The sequence below is a fragment of the Elephantulus edwardii genome, unplaced genomic scaffold (assembly GCF_000299155.1).
Source record: "Elephantulus edwardii isolate Elephantulus edwardi_28Jun2011 unplaced genomic scaffold, EleEdw1.0 scaffold00146, whole genome shotgun sequence".
NCBI lineage: Eukaryota > Metazoa > Chordata > Mammalia > Macroscelidea > Macroscelididae > Elephantulus > Elephantulus edwardii.
In genome coordinates this window covers 1323005-1340707 of record NW_006399896.1, presented here as the reverse complement: position 1 = coordinate 1340707, position 17703 = coordinate 1323005, and the positions used below count along the sequence as shown (strand labels likewise).

The 17703-nt window shown below is 40.8% G+C and overlaps 1 protein-coding gene across 3 annotated transcripts in view; it reads right to left on the bottom strand.

The window, feature by feature from the left end:
* MARK1 (MAP/microtubule affinity-regulating kinase 1) overlaps positions 1 to 17697 on the bottom strand; it is a 229919-nt gene extending 212222 nt beyond the window's left edge. For 2 of the 3 annotated variants that reach the window (XM_006894540.1, XM_006894541.1), the window contains exon 1: positions 17401 to 17695. In XM_006894540.1, the coding sequence (XP_006894602.1) occupies positions 17401 to 17451 (51 nt within the window). In that variant the 5' untranslated portion in view covers positions 17452 to 17695. Of the gene's footprint in view, positions 1 to 17400 lie in introns of all 3 variants that reach the window. The other variant, XM_006894539.1, reaches the window with a different exon arrangement.
* Positions 17698 to 17703: the final 6 nt, after the last annotated feature.

Here is a 17703-nt window from a genome sequence, read left to right as displayed (position 1 = left end):
CTGCTTTCCAGAATTTAACCATCAACTATAATTCTCCTATCATTTAAGCCTAAATATAAGATTTATGGAAAGGTAATCATCATTAGAATCACATAAATTAGTGTTTTCAAAGGCTAGTCTGAGAATTACTACATCACAATTACAGAAGGGTTTATGGAAATAAGAGATTTGTAGGCCACACTACAAGGAAATGGAAAGGAAAATAGGTTAGAGAAAGTAGGTCTGGACCACCTCCCCAAGAGGTTTAGAGACATACTCTTTATGAACAAATGAGTATAATAAACCTTTGCTTATTAAACTCCTGAAGGCTGAAAAAAAAGTGCCCAATATTACACACCATAACACTGGATGAATAGAAGTAGTGGTACAAGTAATCTATAAAATCAACAAACTTGTAATTTAGTTTGGAAGGAAAAGTTTACACACAGACCAGTCCTAAACTCTAGTGTAGAACAGTCTTCAAACTTTAGATCAAGGACCTCTATCTTTGACAGAGCTGTAGTGGCTCAGTAGTAAAGAGCTGCTCTGCCAACCTGAAGGTACATGGTTTGAATCCAATAGCAGTTCCATAGGAGGAAGATGGGTAATCTCCTTTCATGTAATTTACAGCCTCTGAAAACCCACTGGAGGGTCAGCTATGAGTCAGTAATATAATTTATTTAATGAGTATTTCTTTATTAATTTTACTACTTAGTGTTATTTTTATTATTATTTATTTAATTATAAATTAAATAGTATTTAACTATTATAAATATTAAAGATGGAGATGTTTGTCGTTATGACATTGTTACTTCTCAGTACTCTGGATAGGTCAAAAGAAGAATTTCATTAGGTAAATCTGCTGTCACGGACCTCTTCAGAGTACTGGGAAGCAATGATGTAAGTCGAGAGACTACGGTGCACCTGATCCAGGCTATGATCTTCACAATTACTTTCTATGCTTCAGAAAGCTGGACAATGACTAAGGATGACAGAAGAAGAATCGATGCCTTTGAGCTGTCATACTGGAGAAGAGTCTTGAATATACCACAGACTGCCAAGAAAACAAATGGGTCTGTCTTGGAAAGGGTGAAACCAAGTTTCTCCTTGGATGCTAGGATTTTGAAGCTCCACCTCACACACTTTCTGTCCAACAACTCTGCAGTGAAAGAAAAATGCAAGACTCTGAATGCCACTGATGTACTCTCAGCCATGGAAGAAATGGAGTTCCAACAGTCCATTGCTCCACTGAAAGAGGATTTGGAAGCATAGGCAGGAGCAGAAAGGCAAAAAAGAAGCGTCAGAGCCAAAAAGAAAAGTAAAGACAGAAAAACTGATTCAGAAGAACAAGACAAGAGTAGAGATGAGGACAGAGGAATGAGGAGGAAGAGGTGGAAAACTAAATCAGGTTGGAAAACCATGGCACCTTGGAAAGCACAACTCTGAAATGTAGTACATATTTATAAGTTTTTCCTTCTGTGCAGGTAGGGCCTGAGAAAAATGGAAATAAAACTGACTAAAACTGTCATATAAAACTAAAAAAAACCCACCCAAAAAAGAAAACTTGTGCTTATTATCTTTGTTTAAAAAAAAAGATATGAAGGTTTCTTACCCAGGATAATACCAGAAGAATATCTATTTGCGTCTTATTGATTATTCAAAGGCATTTCACTGTGTGGATCATACAAATTATGGTTAATACTGAGAGGAATGGGAATCCCAGAATACTTAATTGTGCTCATACAAAGCCTATACTTGGGCCAAAAAGCTGTTGTCCAAACAGAACACTAGGTTTAAAATCAATGTGTGTGTGTGCAAAGTATATTTTTTTCTCCATATCTACCCAGTCTGTAGATTTTACCTAGATCAGCTCTGTAGATCAACCATGCTTGCTAAAAGTGAAGAGGGTTTGAAGCACTTGTTACAGAAGGTTCAACACTGCAGCCAGGACATCATGCCTGGAAAGGGAGGGAGAGCGAAGGAGAAGATGACCCTGAACCAGGTGGACTGACACAGTGACTGCAGCAATGAGCTTGAGTGGTCAGAGATCGTGCGGATGGCACAGAATAGGACAGTGTTCAGATCTGTTGTTCATAGGGTCTCTATGAGTCATACTCAATGACACCTAAGAACAACCCAATCTGTATGTTGAGCAAATCAACTGAGAAGCTGGACTTCAAGAAGAAGGACATGACATCGAAATTGGTGGAAGACTCATCAACAACCTGCAATATGCAGATGACACAATCTTGCTTGCTGAAAGCAAGGAAGACTTGAAGCACTTGCTGCAAAGGATCAAAGACTTCAGTCTTCAATATGGATTACATCTTAATATCAAACAAAAACAAAACTCCTCACCACTGGGTCAATAGGCAAAATCAAGACATAGAGAAAAGATTGAAATGTCAAAGATTTCATCTTGCTATCTTCCACAAACAACATCCTTAGTACCAACAGTCAAGAAATCAAAAGACTTGTTACATTGGAAAAATCTGCTGTCAAAGATCTCTCCAAGGTGCTAAGGAACAATAATGTTAAAGTCAAAAGTGCACCTGATTAAAGCTATTGTCTTTTCAATTATTTCCAATGCATCTGAAAATTGGGCAATGAATAAGGATGAAAGAAGAAGAATAGATTCCTTTAACTTGTAGTGTTGGAGAACACTGTACTGCCCAAAGAACAAACAAGTATGTCTTGGAGAAAGCACAGCCAAGGTGTTCCTGAGAGGCAAGGATGATGAAACTTCAACTCACACACACTGGGCACATTGTCAAGAGGGTCTAAGTCCTTAGAAAAAGACATCACACTTAGAAAGGTGAAGGGTCAGCAAAAGAGAGAAAGACTTTCAACAAGACAGACTGAGACAGTGACTGGAACAACTGGCTCCAGTATGTCAGAGATTATGAGCACGGCACAGGATAAGGCACAGTGCAGACTTGTTCTTAAGGTCCACTATGAAACACAATCAACTCAACAGCCCCTAACAACCACCACCACCACCACCACCAGGATAATGGTTCAACAATGGGATTAACCACAGCAGAGATTGTGACGATGCTGCTTTAAGTTGGAGCCAACTTACTGAATCTAACCGTAACTACAATAGGCTAAAAGGCAATTTTTAAAGAAATGTATTGCTGAATAATAATGTTGTTGTTATGTGCAATCAAGTTGCTTGCAACTCATACAACAGCCCTAAACTCTGCTCTGTCCTGTGCCAATCGCACTATCTCTGACACACACTTCCCGTTTACCCCAGTCACTGAATCAATCCATCTCATAGAGGGTCTTCCCCTCCTGCGCCGTCCCTCCACCCTCCCAAGCATGACGTCCCTCTCCAAGGACCTGTCCCTCCTTACAACATGTCAAAAGTATGTCAGATGAAGTCCAGAATCCTTGCTTCCAAGGAGCAGCCTGGTTTAACCCTCTCCGGGATGAATCTGTTTGTTTCCTTGGCAGTCCATGGTATATTCAATACTCTTCTCCAGCACCACAGTTCAATTTTCCTTCTGTCCTCCCTAGTCATTGTCCAACTCTCTGATGCATACCAAGTGATTGCAAAAACCACAGCCTGTATCAGACGCACCTTGGTCTCCAGAGTGATACCATTGCTCTTCAGTACTTTGGAGAGGCCCCTAACAGCAGATTTTTCCATCGCAATACGTTTTTTTATTTCCTGGTTTCTGGTGCCAAGAGGGTTGACCGTGGAGCCAAGCAAACCAATGTTGTTAACAATCTCAATCTCTTCACCATCCATCCTGATGCTGCCAATTGGTCCAGTGGTAAGAGTCTTTTTCTTCTTGACATTGAGCCTCAATCCATACTGAAGGCTGCAGTCCTTGACTCTCTGCAGCAAGTGCATCAGGTCCTGCTTAGTTTCAGCAAGTAGGGTTGTGTCATCTGCATAACACAGATTGTTAAGAGATCTTTCATCAATCCTCTATATTTGTCTCCATTCCAAAGAAGGGTGACCCAACAGAGTGTGGAAACTATACAACAATATCATTGATTTCACATCCAAGCAAGATTCTACTGAAGATTATCCAAAAACGACTGGAACTGCACATCAACAGAGAACTGCTGGAAGTCCACGCTGTGTTTAGAAGGGGTCGTGGTACTAGGAATATTGTAGCTGATGTTAGATGGATCTTAGCTGAAAACAGGGAATACCAGAAGAATATCCATTTGTGTTTCAATAATTATGCAAAGGCGTTTGACTGTGTGGATAACAAACTGTGGCTGACTCTGAGAAGAATGGGAATACCAGAATACTTGATCGTTCTAATGCAAAACCTGTACTTGGACCAAGAGGCAGTCGTCAGAATAGAGCAGGGAAAGACTGCATGGTTCAAAATTGGGAAAGGTGTATGCCAGGGATGTGTCCTATCTCCATACCTTTTCAACCTCTATGCAGAACAGATTATCCAAGAAGCTGGGCTCTATGAATAATAATAGTAATTTTAAAAAGTGCATCCAGAACAAAACAAAAGACACTAAAACATCAGTTGAGCATTATACCATAAAAGTCAGGAGGTCCTAGGGTCAAATACAAGGCCAACACAAAGTGAGAGAGAGATGAACTTGCAAATCCTTTGCTAAGATCTCTAAAGGAGTCTAAAGGAGTTACCAGGAAATCATGCTCAACTCCAGGTTGTTGTTGTTACGTGCCATCGAGTCGCTTGCAACTCACAGCGACCCTATGTACAAGAGCTCTAAATGCCTTTCTATCCTGTGCTAACCTCCCTGTCTCAAACACACTCATTCCCACCACCCCAATTGCAGAATCGATCCGTCTCATGGAGGGTCTTCCTCTCCTGTGCTGTTGCTCCGCTCTCCCAAATACAATGTCCCTTTCCAAGGACCCATCCCTCCTTGCAACATGTCCAAAGTATGTCAGACAAAGCTTCAGAATTCTTGACTCCAAGGAGCATTCTGGCTTTACTTTCTCCAGGACAAACCTGTTTGTTCTCCTAGCAGTCCACGGTATATTCAACACTCTTCTCCAGCACCACAGCTCAAAGGCATCAATTCTCTATCATCCCTAGCCACTGTCCAACTCTCTGATGCATACATAGCATGCAACTGCGAAGACCATAGCCTAGAACAGGCACACCTTAGTCTCCAGCCTGACGTCGTTGCTCTTCAGTACTCTTGAGAGGTCCTCACAGCAGACTTTCCTAATGCAATTCGTCTCTTGATTTCCTGGCTGCGGGTACCAAGAGTGCTGACTGTGGAACCAAGTAAACTAAAACTGTTAACTATCTCAATCTCTTCACCATTAATACTGAAGATGCCAATTGGCCCAGTGGTGACAATCTCTGTTTTCTTGATGTTGACCTTCAATCCATATTGAAGGCTGCAGTCCCTGACCTTTTGCAGTAAGCGCTTCAGGTCCTCCTAAGTTTCAGCAAGCAGCCTTGTGTCATCTGCATAACTCAGGTTGTTGATGACTCTTCCACCAATCCTGATGGATTCCTCCTCGTACAGCCCAGTGTCTCAGATGATCTGTTCTGCATACAGGTTGAAAAGGTATGGAGGCAGAATACATCTGTGATGGACCCCCTTCTTGATTTTGAACCATGTAGTGTCTCCCTGCTCTGTTCTGATGACTGCCTCTTGGTTCATGTATAGGTTTCACATTGTTGTTGTTATGTGCCATAGAGTCATTTGCGACTCATTGCGACCCTATGTACAACAGCCCTAAACCCTGCTCTATCCTGTGATTTTGCATTAGCACAATCAAATGTTCTGGGATTCCCATTCTTCTCAGAGTCAGCCATAGCTTGCTATGATCTACACAGTGAAAAGCCTTTGCATAGTCAATGAAGCACAGATAGACATCCTTCTGGTATTTCTGTTTTCTGCCAAGATCCATCTAACATTAGCTTTAACAACCTTAGTACCACAGATAAGAATATATAAAGTACAAGATCACCATCAAAATCAGTAAATACAAAAAGAAGTCTCAGTTGAATGAAAAACAGCAGATATAATCAACAAACTTAAGGCAGTTTAATAGGGTTAAATCTGTCAATAATTTAAGGGAGTTTAACAAACAGATTCATCCTGGAGAGGGTTAGACCAAGCTACTCCTTGGAGGCAAGGATTCTGGGGCTTCGTCTGACATACTTTGGACATGTTGCAAGGAGGGACAGGTCCTTGGAGAGGGACATCATGCTTGGGAGGGTGGATGGACGGCACAGAAGGGGAAGACCCTCCATGAGATGGATTGATTCAGTGACTGGGGTAATCGGGATGGGTGTGTCAGAGGCAGTGCGACTGGCACAGGATAGAGCAGGGTTTAGGGCTGTTGTACATAGGGTCGCTATGAGTCCCAAATGACTCGACGGCACATAACAACAACAACAAATGAATTTTTGTTGTTGTTACATGCCATCGAGTCAGAACCAATTCATAACAATCAGGTTTTTTTGTGTTTTTTTTTTTTAAATTTTTTTATTTTATTATTGTGTGTGTGTGTGTGTGTGTGTGTGTGTGTGTACCGTCAAATCAGATCTGAATGGTACAAGAGGAGATTGTTCCTCTTTCTCCAGCAGAGCATCTGGTGGATTTGAACCGTGCACCTCTGGGATTGCAGTACACCTTCTTACCACTAGGCCACCAGAGCTCGCCAACAATCAGTTTTTAGAGGTGGTAAATAGCATGGGAGAAGATCGCCCCTCTTTCTCTTATGAAGCAGCTGGTGCCTGCCTTCAAGTTGGTAGCAAAGTTCTTACCAGTATTGTTGTTGTTGTGTACCGCAGAGTTGGAACCAACTCATAGCTGACCCTCTGGAGGGTTTTCATTGGTAGTTAATCACAAGGAAGGAGATGGCCCATCCTTCTTCCTCAAAGCAGCTGGTGGATTCTAAGCACGTGCCTCTGGGATTATAGTGCAGCTTCTTGCCACTAGGCCACCAGTGCTCCCTTCTCCTACCACCAAAATTCCCTTTTAATGGAGTCACTGAGTATTACAGGAACTGACTTGATGGTTGTGTCTTGGGAAGAACTTAAATAATCACTTATTAAATGTTTAAGAAAATGAAGATAAAATCACAAAATTAAACAACATCCAGCTTCTGTGGGAGGAGGGGTCTGGAAGGCTGGGTTACTGCTTTTCACAGCTGGTAGAGGTTCTCAGGGAATTATGCCGAGGTGGTGGCAATTGGGGCTAAAGTAGCTTCAAAGGCAGAGGAAGAAGAAAAGTAAACAAAGCCCAGAAAACTACTGAAAAGGTCCGTTTCTTTGGGAAAAAATTTTAGAACTTTTAAAAATAAAATAGAATTGATGACATTAAAAAAATCAAAAGATGGTTAATTTAAATGGGGCTGAACAGTTTGCACACTACTTGCGCTACTACAAATTACATAGAGCACTCGTAGTACGGATAGTACTACAGATTGTAATACAAGGGGAATAATGAAATAGGAGAAAAAATGAATGAGAAGTTAAGGCATATGGAGAAAAGTATGAGAAATAAAAAAACCTAGCAAATCAGAGAACAAGAAACACTACCAAGAACAGAAGGCAACATTCAAACAAACAATGGTTAAATTTCCAAAACTGAGGAAAGGAATGAATCCAGAGAAGATGGATCTAAATAAACTGTGTAGCTTGTAGTAGAAAGAGACAATGAAATGAGGGAAAATTCATGGAAAGCTAAGACATCTGGAGGAATTAGGGTCTAGCATAATCTAATGTTGTTAAAAAGGAAATACTAGAGAGGCTAGAAACAAGGTGTTATCCAAGAAGTATTGCTGCTGTTGTTTTCAGGTGTCATCAAGTCAGAACCAACTCATAACTGACCCTCCAGCAAGTTTTCAGAGACAGTACACTGCAACATGGAGACAGCCCATCTTACTTTCTCAGAGCAGATGGTAGATTTGAACTGTGTACCTTCAGGATGGCAGTGCAACTTGCTACCACTAAGCCACAAGAGCTCCTCTAAAGAAATAGTAGTTAATATGGATCCTGAAGTGGAGAAAAATAAGAATTTGGAGGCACAAGAAGCAAACAATAGATTCACTGTAATGAAACTGTCAAAAGGCAAAGAAAAACTTGAAACAGAAAGACTACCTTCCAATTAACAGATATTTGAAGTAGGGCAAGGTTCAGTATACAATGAAATACTCTCTTCTGAGGAATAAGTGAAGTTAACTATCTATGTAGAATTTCAGAATAAGTAAAACTATTTTTCAAGAGTAAGAGCAAAACAAAAATATTTTCCAAGATTAAGTTTGATAAGCAAAAGAATTTCTACAAATGTACATCAGAAAGGGACAATAAAAGGCAAGAAATAAAAGTTTTAAATTTTTTAAAATCATGTGGTTGAAGACTAAACAATGTGTATCAGAAAGGAAGTGCTAAAAGTTAACAATTTTTTTTTTAAAACAAATGTATCGTCCTGAACATTCATTTTGGAGATCACTGGCGTACAGAGGTTCATTTCAGGAGTAGGTGTCGCTTAGAAAAACAAGAGTTTAAACCTTAAAATTGCTGAAGTATGATAAAGGAAAATGAGCAAGCATCCCAGAAAAAGATAATAGCCTAAGTACAGAAGTATCTTATTCTTCCTCTAATGAATTATCTTAGATCATTTTTTATGTTCATTTAAAAGAGCTAAAACAAAAGCAAAACAAACAAAATCCCCTCAAAAAAGTAACAGCATGCCTGAGGAGAGCAGCAATGGAAGAACATGTGGTTGATGGTAACTCTGGGCAAGCCACTTCACTTACTCTCTATAGGCTCTAATCTCTCAGCTGCAATGTGGTCTCTAGTCTTTGGGGGGGGGGGGGGGGGGGGGGGGGGGGGGGAGGAGGGGGGGGGGGGGAGGGAGAATAAATTCAAAATGATAAAGTGACAGTACTCATGCCTTATGTACTAGTGGCTGCTATGCTTGGGCACTGATGCTAGAGAATAAAAAATGAACCAACCCTTAGAAGTCAGCATGAAGATAGTCAGCAACTAGGAAACAAGGTGACAGGGAGTCAAGACATGAGGCATGCCCAAACACTGAGCAAACAACAGGGTCCTGGTTGTTGTTGTGTGATGGTGGTGACTGTAGCTAGGTCAGAACCTTGCTCTTTCCTGCACCATCCTTACAATCTCCATCAAGCTCCAGCCACTAATTCAGTTACTATTGTTGGTCCCTCTTGTCCAGTGTCGTCTTCTCTTTCTCTGATGATTCCTCTTGCTTTCCACAGGACTAACAATAATCTCCGTGGGACAAACTCTTAATGGGCACCGCAGGTATACTGAATTAAAGTCACCTTTTTTCCCCTTAAACTTTTCAAAATAAATTTAACTGAATTTAGTTGTAAAACGCCCCAAGAAGCAGACAAGTTTAGGGCGCATATTTTTTTTTCTCATTCTGACCAAAATGTCACTGCAGAAGCTCATTGCTGCAAATTGCCATCAAGCTAATGCTGGCTCATGACAACACCGTGTGTGGGGAGTAGAATGGTTCCAAATGCTGTTCAGGTCTGTGACCTTACCAGAGCCACGCCTACGCGTAAGGTACCTCAGGGTTCGTTCAAATCACCAACCTAATGCTGTGCATCACCCAGGGACTCCTTGAAAAAAGCTAACTTGGCCATTTTAAATTTATTTCATTTCTGTTGTTGTTCTTGTTGTTGTTGATTGTCACTGAGTCGAGCATGACTCATAGTGATCCTAGGAACAAAAGACCTGAAGCCTTTCTGTAACTATCATTGTTTCTCAAAGTTCATAGAGTTTCCAGAGGCATGTTGTTTAGGAAGTGGATTCCACTCCTTCATAATCCAAAATTTTCCAAAACACACATAAATCTTTTTCTTTCTTTTTTTTTTTTTAAAGTTTGCTTTACTTAAAAGAAGACTAATGTTATATACTGCTCAGAGGCAATTAATTGCAGGAGAGGAGATTGCCCAGGACGAGAAAGCCCATCTTCTCCATCCTTTGCCTGTGGAGCAACTGGTGAATTTGAACTACATGCTTTGGAACTGCAGTGCTGCTTCTTACCAATAGGCCACCAGAACTCCCTAAGTAATGTATTATCTACATTATACTGAAATGATCATAGTATAACGAATAGAGAAATACTGCAAATATATATTTTCCTAGATTGATTTTTACAACATAAAATCTAGTATTATTTTGCATAAGTTCTTTCTCTTATCCATTATGTCTTTTTATCTCAAGAGGATTGAAATTCAACATATCTGTCAATCTGTCATATAAAGGGCTTGCATGTTGCAGTGATATTGAAAGCTATGCCTCTGATATTTCAAATAAAGATGCATCATGTATGATGGGCAGGTTTCAAGTGAGCTTCCAAACTAAAACAAAATAGAAATTGACTTCCATGAAAATGGGCAAATGAAAAATTTTATGATTAGCAGAACAGTCTCTGATACAGGTCTGGAAGATAAGCCCTGTAGGTTTGAAGACACTCAATATACAACTATATTGTTTGATAATTTCCACTCTGTCAGGTCACCCTTCTTTGGAATGCTTGTCCTCCAGATTTCTTAGTACAACTTGGTTGAGCACAGTTAGGACAGCATCTGTTTTTTGAAATATGTCAGTTGGTAAACCATCAATTTCTGGGGCCTTATTTTGCCAATTCTCTCAGAGCAGCTTGAACTTCCTTCATCTGCACAGGCTCTTGCTCATATGGTGTTTTATGAAATTCTTCTGTGTCAGCCAATTCCTTTTGGAACAGTGACTGTATACTCCTTCCATGTTCTTTAAATGCTTCCTGGATCATTTAATACTATGCACAAAGCATCCGTAAGTATTGAAATACAAGGCTTAAATTTGTTCTTCAGCTTCTTCAGTTTAAGAAATGCCAAGTGAGTTTGGTCCTTTTGATTTTCTGACTCCAGCTCACTTCGTCTTCCTGCATTGCTGTTTGAAAACTTCTGTCCAGTTCCTCAATTTCTTGATTACTTCTCTTTACTTTGTCTTCTCTGCACTCCAGAACACTTGATTATGCTTATGTGAAATCTACACTTGGACCAGGAGGCAGTCATCAGAACAGAGCAGGAAATACAGCATGGTTCAAAATCAGGAAGAGTATATGCCAGAGATGTGTCCAATGTCCATGTCTTTTCAATCTATATGTAGAATAGAATAGGTCATCCAGGAGGCAGGGCTCTCTGAAGAGGAATGTGGCACCAGCATTAGAGACTCATCAACAACCTGTGTTATGTAGACAACACAATCCTGCTTGCTGAAACTGAAGAGAACCTAAAGCACTTGGACTGGAGATGGGATAAATAATGTACATGACATTGAAACAGACGGAGAGAAGTGTATAAAAGGAATATATGATTAGGTATTACTGGCATAGTAAGAGTCCAGTATAAGAGCTGGACTGTATAACAATGAAAGAACTTTTTTCCAAAGGATAAAAGCAAACTGTGGGACAAGAGGGGCAGGGAGGAAAATGTGCAACAATGAATGAATGGAAAGTCAAGTTCTTATAAACTTACAATAAAATCTCTTTTTTTTTTAAAGTATGGTCTCAGGAATAGAAACCACACTGAAGATTGCATGATAACCTTTTACAAGACCAACAAACTATTCAATGAAAACATGTTTTTAAACATGTACGTTTAAGGTGAAGCTGATGAAAATGAAAACAAGTTCACAAGAGCCAAAGTACAATTGTGAGTCTATCCCATGTGGTTTAAAGAGATCATCTGAAGAATAGATACAACATACTGCATAATAAAAACCAAAGACCAGACAAGTTGAGATAAGACACCAAGGACATAATACATGAAGAAAGCCAACTTTTCTTTTTTAAAGACACGGGGGGGGGGGGGGGGAGACAAAAACATATGTCCAATCTATTTTCTTGATCTTGAACTGAGAACAACAAAAGGGAATGAAAAAATGATGAAGTAAAAGAGTTGAGCAGATTTCAAAGGATGGCTTAAGACAAAGCAAAGTATTCTAGAGATAGAAAAAAGAAACCAGAAGGCATTTGTCAAGTTGAAAGAGATGAATAAAAAAAATCAAGCTATGAGGTGTGCTAGAGAAGGACTCTAGGGGTGAAATAATGAATGAAGTTGGAATCATAAAAAAGAAAATGTAAGGGCTATATTTCGGTTTTGTTGTTTTCTTTTTTTATATACTAGTTTATTTACAGAATCTGAATACACTATTTTCGAGAACAGATTCTTCCAATTTCCACCCCCCCAATCAAATTGGACTACTCCATGATTAATCTCCTCCTCCCCCTGCACATCTTCATCTTGAAAAATGCACTGGTGTATGTAACCACTTTAAGAAGTAGAAAAGGATCAAGAACTGATGGTACTGAATGAATTAGCCCAAGCTACGCAGAAGGCATTAGGGAAAAGCAAAGCTCCAGACAATGATGTTACCAACTAAGATGCTTCAACAAAGGGGAGGGCAACACTGGAAGCACACATTCATCTCTGCCAGAAATCTGGAAGACAATCACCTGGTCAACCTAATGGAAGAGATCCATATTTGTGCCCATTCCAAAGAAAGGTGATACAGTAGAACACAAAAAAAATTACAAAGCAATTTCATTAAGATCGTATATAAGTAAAATCTTGTTGAAGTCCATTCAAAATTGAATTGGAGGGTGCACTGTCATGAGAATTTTCAAAAATGCAAGTTTTGAAAAAGGCTAGTTTTGAGTCGAATCAGACCCATAGCTGACCCTTCAGTGGGTTTTCAGAGGCAGTTAATCACACGGGAGGATGCTCGTCCTTCTCCCACAGAGCAGTTGGTAGATTCAAACTGCATGCTTTTGGGATTACAACACAGCTTCTTGACACCAGGCCACCAGAGCTCCCCAAATATAAGTAAAATCTTCTTGAAGTCCATTCAAAATTGATTGGGGGGGGGTACACTGTCAAGAGAACTTTAAGAAATGCAAGTTGGATTCAAAGGAGGACACAGACCTAGGTGCTGTTACTACTGACATTCCATGGATCTTAGCTGAAGCACAGAAGGCCATAAAGATGTTTATTTGTATTTTATAGACTATGCAAAGGCAACCAATGGGAAGAATTGGAATTCTGCAACACTTAATTGTGCTCTAGTGACTTAGTCAATATGAAGTCTTGGTGTTGTTAATCCAAAAGAGGTCATGCAGCTCAGGTAGGTCCAGTCTTCCAGCAAGTCCTTGGGAAGGAGAGGTCAAAATCTTCAATACAGTCTTCCGTGCAGATTACACATCAACATAAAGAACATAAAAATCCTCAGAACTGGACCAATATGCCACATCAGGATAAACACGGAAAAGATGAAGTTGTTAATAATTCTTTTTAAGCTGGATCCACAATCAACACCTACAGAAGCAGCTAGTCAAGAAATCAAATGATGGAAGGGAAGGGAGCAGGGAGAAAAGTACAATAATGAATGAATGGAAATCCAAAGTCTCTGTAAATTTTCACTAAAATTAATAATTAAAAAAATTGACAGGGAAAAAAAAAGAAATCAGAAGATGTACTGTAATGGGGAAAATAAGCTGCAAAAGACCTTTTCTGAAGTATTAAAAAAGCAAAGATGTCACTTTGAGCACTTAGGAGTTCTGATTCAAATCATAGTATTTCCATTCCTTCGCATGCATGGGAAAATTAGACACCAAATACGGAAGACTGAAAAAGGATTTATGCCTTTGAATGACTGGCAAAAGAGTGTTGATTATACAGTGGGCTGCCAAAAGAAAAAAACAAATCTGTCTTGGAAGAAGGGCAGTAAGAATGTCCCTTACAAGTGAACATGTAGTAGGAATTCATCTCTCACGCTTATGGGCATGCTGTCAGGAGGGTCTAGTTTCTGAAAAATAGCACCATGCTTGGTAAAGGGGGTATTCAAGGCTTAAAGGAAAAGAAAACCAATGTATTTTCTCCTCCCTTTGAGGCTAACCTATACAGTAATTATTTTTTCATAAATGCAAAGGCCATCATCCTATTTTACACTCAAACTCCTAAAAATTAGGAATGAAATTCCCTAATTTACCACCTTAAATTATACTTCTACTGCACACTTAATTGTTGGGCTTACAGTTATCTCCCCTATGAGCTTCTGGAGGGGGGCACTGATAGTATAGTCTGTAGGAAATTGTGCTAACTCACAAACCATGCCTCCCTCTCTGGTGGTTAAAATCCACCAGCAACTCCACAATGAAAGATGAGCAATCTTCTCACACACATGCAATTTATGGCCTCAGAAACCTGCTGGAGATCCAGCTGTAAGTCAATTCTAACTTAATGGCAAAGAGTCTGAGTCAAGTTTATAACCTCCAAAGGGCATCAACCCAGGGTTAACTACTCTTCTGCATCACTTCCACCAGAAGTGCAGAAAAGACAGCATACTTATACAATTATAACCAAAATCCAAACTCCTATCTAGTTGATTCCAACTCCACGATCTTGCAGGACCAATCAGAAATGTCCCAGAGGCTTTCCAAGACTGTGATACTTGAAAGAAGCAGATTGTCACATCTGCCTCCTGTAGAGTGGCTGGTGGGTTCCAACTGATGACGTTTTGGTTGTTGATAGGTGTCATCAAACAAAAGATCTGAACCCTGCATATCCTGAGCCAATCTCATTATCTCTGATACTCTTAAGCCAACTGATACAATCATTATGTCAATCCATCTTGTTGAGCATCTTTTTCTCTTTTAATGACTCTACCTTTCTAAGCATGATGTCTTTCTGAAAGGACTAGCCTATCTTACTTAACAATATGCCCAAGATCTGTGAAACAAAGTTTTGCCATCCTTGCCTCTAAGGAGCACCATGTCTGCAAACAGACATATCTATTTGTGTGGTTTTTTTGGCAGTTTGTGGGATACTCAGTATTCTTCTCCAACACCACAGCTCAAAGGTCTCAATTCTTCTTCTGTAAAGAGTTATACTGCCAACCCAAAGGCAGGCAGTTGAAATCCAGCACCTGTTCTGCAGAACAAAGATGGGCAATCTCTTGTGTGATTTACAGCCTCTGAAAACTAGCTGAAGGGTCATCTTTAAATAGGTCCTGACTTGACTTTTCAGTAAGCAGTTGAGAATTTTACTACCAAAAGCAGGGCTCTTTATTTTCAATAGATATAACAGATATTTTCCACAGCACACAGAAAAAAAACTACAATGGAGTAAAGCAAGTTAAATGAAGGTGTGTATAAGTACAATGCAATAACAACAGGACAGAGGCCACAGAAATTACTCTGAAATAGTATGTTCAGAAACAGACCAAATAAGTTTATAAAGTATAATCATTTTCAAAAGATATTCATTCATACACACAAATACATTACCATTCCTTAGCTTAAAAATCCATTTTCTTTCTTTCATGCAATGCTGCATTTTCAATTACTATTTGATGATGCATATTTCTATACTGCTTGTTCATGACAGTGTAACATTCCCTTATTCATAGAAGTAAGGGAGAGAGGGACCATGGAAACTATGCTATTCAAGATCCAAAAGGAAACAAAAGCAATTTTATCATCCCTCCTAAGCTAACAACATTTATAGTCATTTGTTTCACAAATACAAAGGTCACCAACTTGTTTTTCATTCAGACTCCTAAAAGATAAGAAAAAAAAAATTTTTAAAGCACTCCTATTAGAAAAATTCTAAACCTAGGCTAAATTCTAGGCTCTACAGAAAATTTGAAACCAACTGGGTTGCACAACCAATTTTAACCAAATTTGTCATCTTTTCTCTCACCTTCAATCTCTCAGTCAATATACCTACTCAATAAATGTTTTTAAAAACAATACGAGAACATCAGTACGCGGCAGTTTACCATTTTAAATGCACAGAACAAAAAGCATTCTCTAAAGCAACATATGTGATATTCTAACAATGGTCTATAGAATTCTCCCCTCATTTTTTTATATTAACGTTCCTCCTTCTCACTGTTGCCCAAAATCAAAATGAGTGTATATCCCTAAGGCTTCTGAAAAAGGAGCCCTAGTGATGCAGTGGTTAAGCGTGCAGCTGCTAATGGAGAGACAAGCAATCGGAACCCACCAGCAGCTCTGGGGGAGGAGGTGAGGCAGTCTGCTTCCTTTAAGGCTTATAGCCTTGTAGAGCCTATCAGGCAGTTTCACTCTATCCTACAAGGTTGCAATCAGTAGGAATTGCCTTGATGGGAAGGAGTTTTTATTTTGGGGTAAACCTTTGGAAGGGAGCTTGTAGCTCTTCTCATACCTTTTGTCTAGGATCGTCAGGCCACTTCATTATTTCTCTCTATTAACCTTAAAAAGATGTCGGTACACTTAGAGCTAGACGGCTGATGAGTTGGCAAGCCAAAAGAGCTATGGCCAGCCTCCCTACTCTACTACTTCCTTAACTTACTATAGTTCTGTTAAAATCAGTCAGAAAATCAGGAAAGGCCCTATTCCCATATATCAATGAGGACTGGGGCATTATGTTTTGCTTACAAGAAAGAAAAAAAGCCTCGTTTACAAAGCAACACGGACTCACACTTCCCAAAAGGCAAACATACAACAACTGCTTTTGTTCTTTGGGTTTTCAGGTGTTTCAACAAGGACATCCATCTCCATGAAAAGACCTGAGGGGTCTTTGATCAAAGACACAGAAAATCTTCCTTTCAAAGAAATGTACATTGTGACACTCCAAGGAAGAGAGAGATATTTAAAGTAAAACCTGCCCTTAATTATTATCACTGACTTGAAAGAGAATAAAAAGCCATTGGCTCCATAAGGCTATTCAACATTTTGCCATAACCTTAGGGCCACAGAAGCTGTTCTTTGAAAATTCTGCTTATTAGAGGTTCACAGAGCACAAACTCTGTCTCTCTGTCTCTGTCTCTGTCTCTGTCTCTCTCTCTCTCTCTCTCACACACACACACACACACACACACACACACACACATCACATTCTTTTTCTCTCATCTTCCACTCTGGTCCCTCCCACTCCCGACCTTCCCCCTATAGTGCCCACAACCCAAAATGTGGGCACAATGTTACAAAAAGCAGAGTCATGGGGCAATGCGGGGGGAGGAGGGGTGCAAAGGGCTGAAAGATCCAGAAAATCAAGGGTGGAAGACGGAGCCAGCCAGCATACTGCTTGTAATCCAAAAACAAACATTCGGGTGGGAATACAGAATGCAAAGAGGGAAATAAAGCAATCGGGGACGCCCGCTGCCATCTCCTGCCTTGAGGTTCTCCATCACCCCAACCTCACCTGGAGGACCACTCCAAGGAGAAGGGGCCACTTACAGCCCCCTACCCCCGTCCCACCCTCTTCTTGGAGGGAAAGGCAATAAACGGGGCTGGGATGAAGAATGGGGCTTGAGCGATGTTCAGGGGTCAGCGTCTGTGGAGCCCCAGCCCCGGCCGTGGGGTCGGGCCGGGCGGAGGGTGAAGCGGGGCTCAAGGGAGGGCTGCGACCCGGCCTCTCCAGAGGAGGCTCCGCTTACTCACATTCTCCGTGTCCCGCTCGTTCACCGTCGGCAATGGCGTCCGGGCCGACATTTTGTGCGTGCGGCGGGATCGGGCCGGGTCTTGCGGGCGAGACTTGAGGTGCGGGCCCCGGGAAGCCGAGGGAAAAGGCGGCGCAGACGCGAGCGCAAGGCCGGCGCCGGGACGGGCGAGCGGCTCCCGCAGGCCGCGGGCGGCGCAACAAGCGGGCCCGGCGGGGGCGAGGGGAAGAAGGCGCGGAGGAAGACGCCGGGGAGCCGCTTCCCGCGGCTGCGACACCGGGAGACGCGGGCAGCGGGGAGGGAG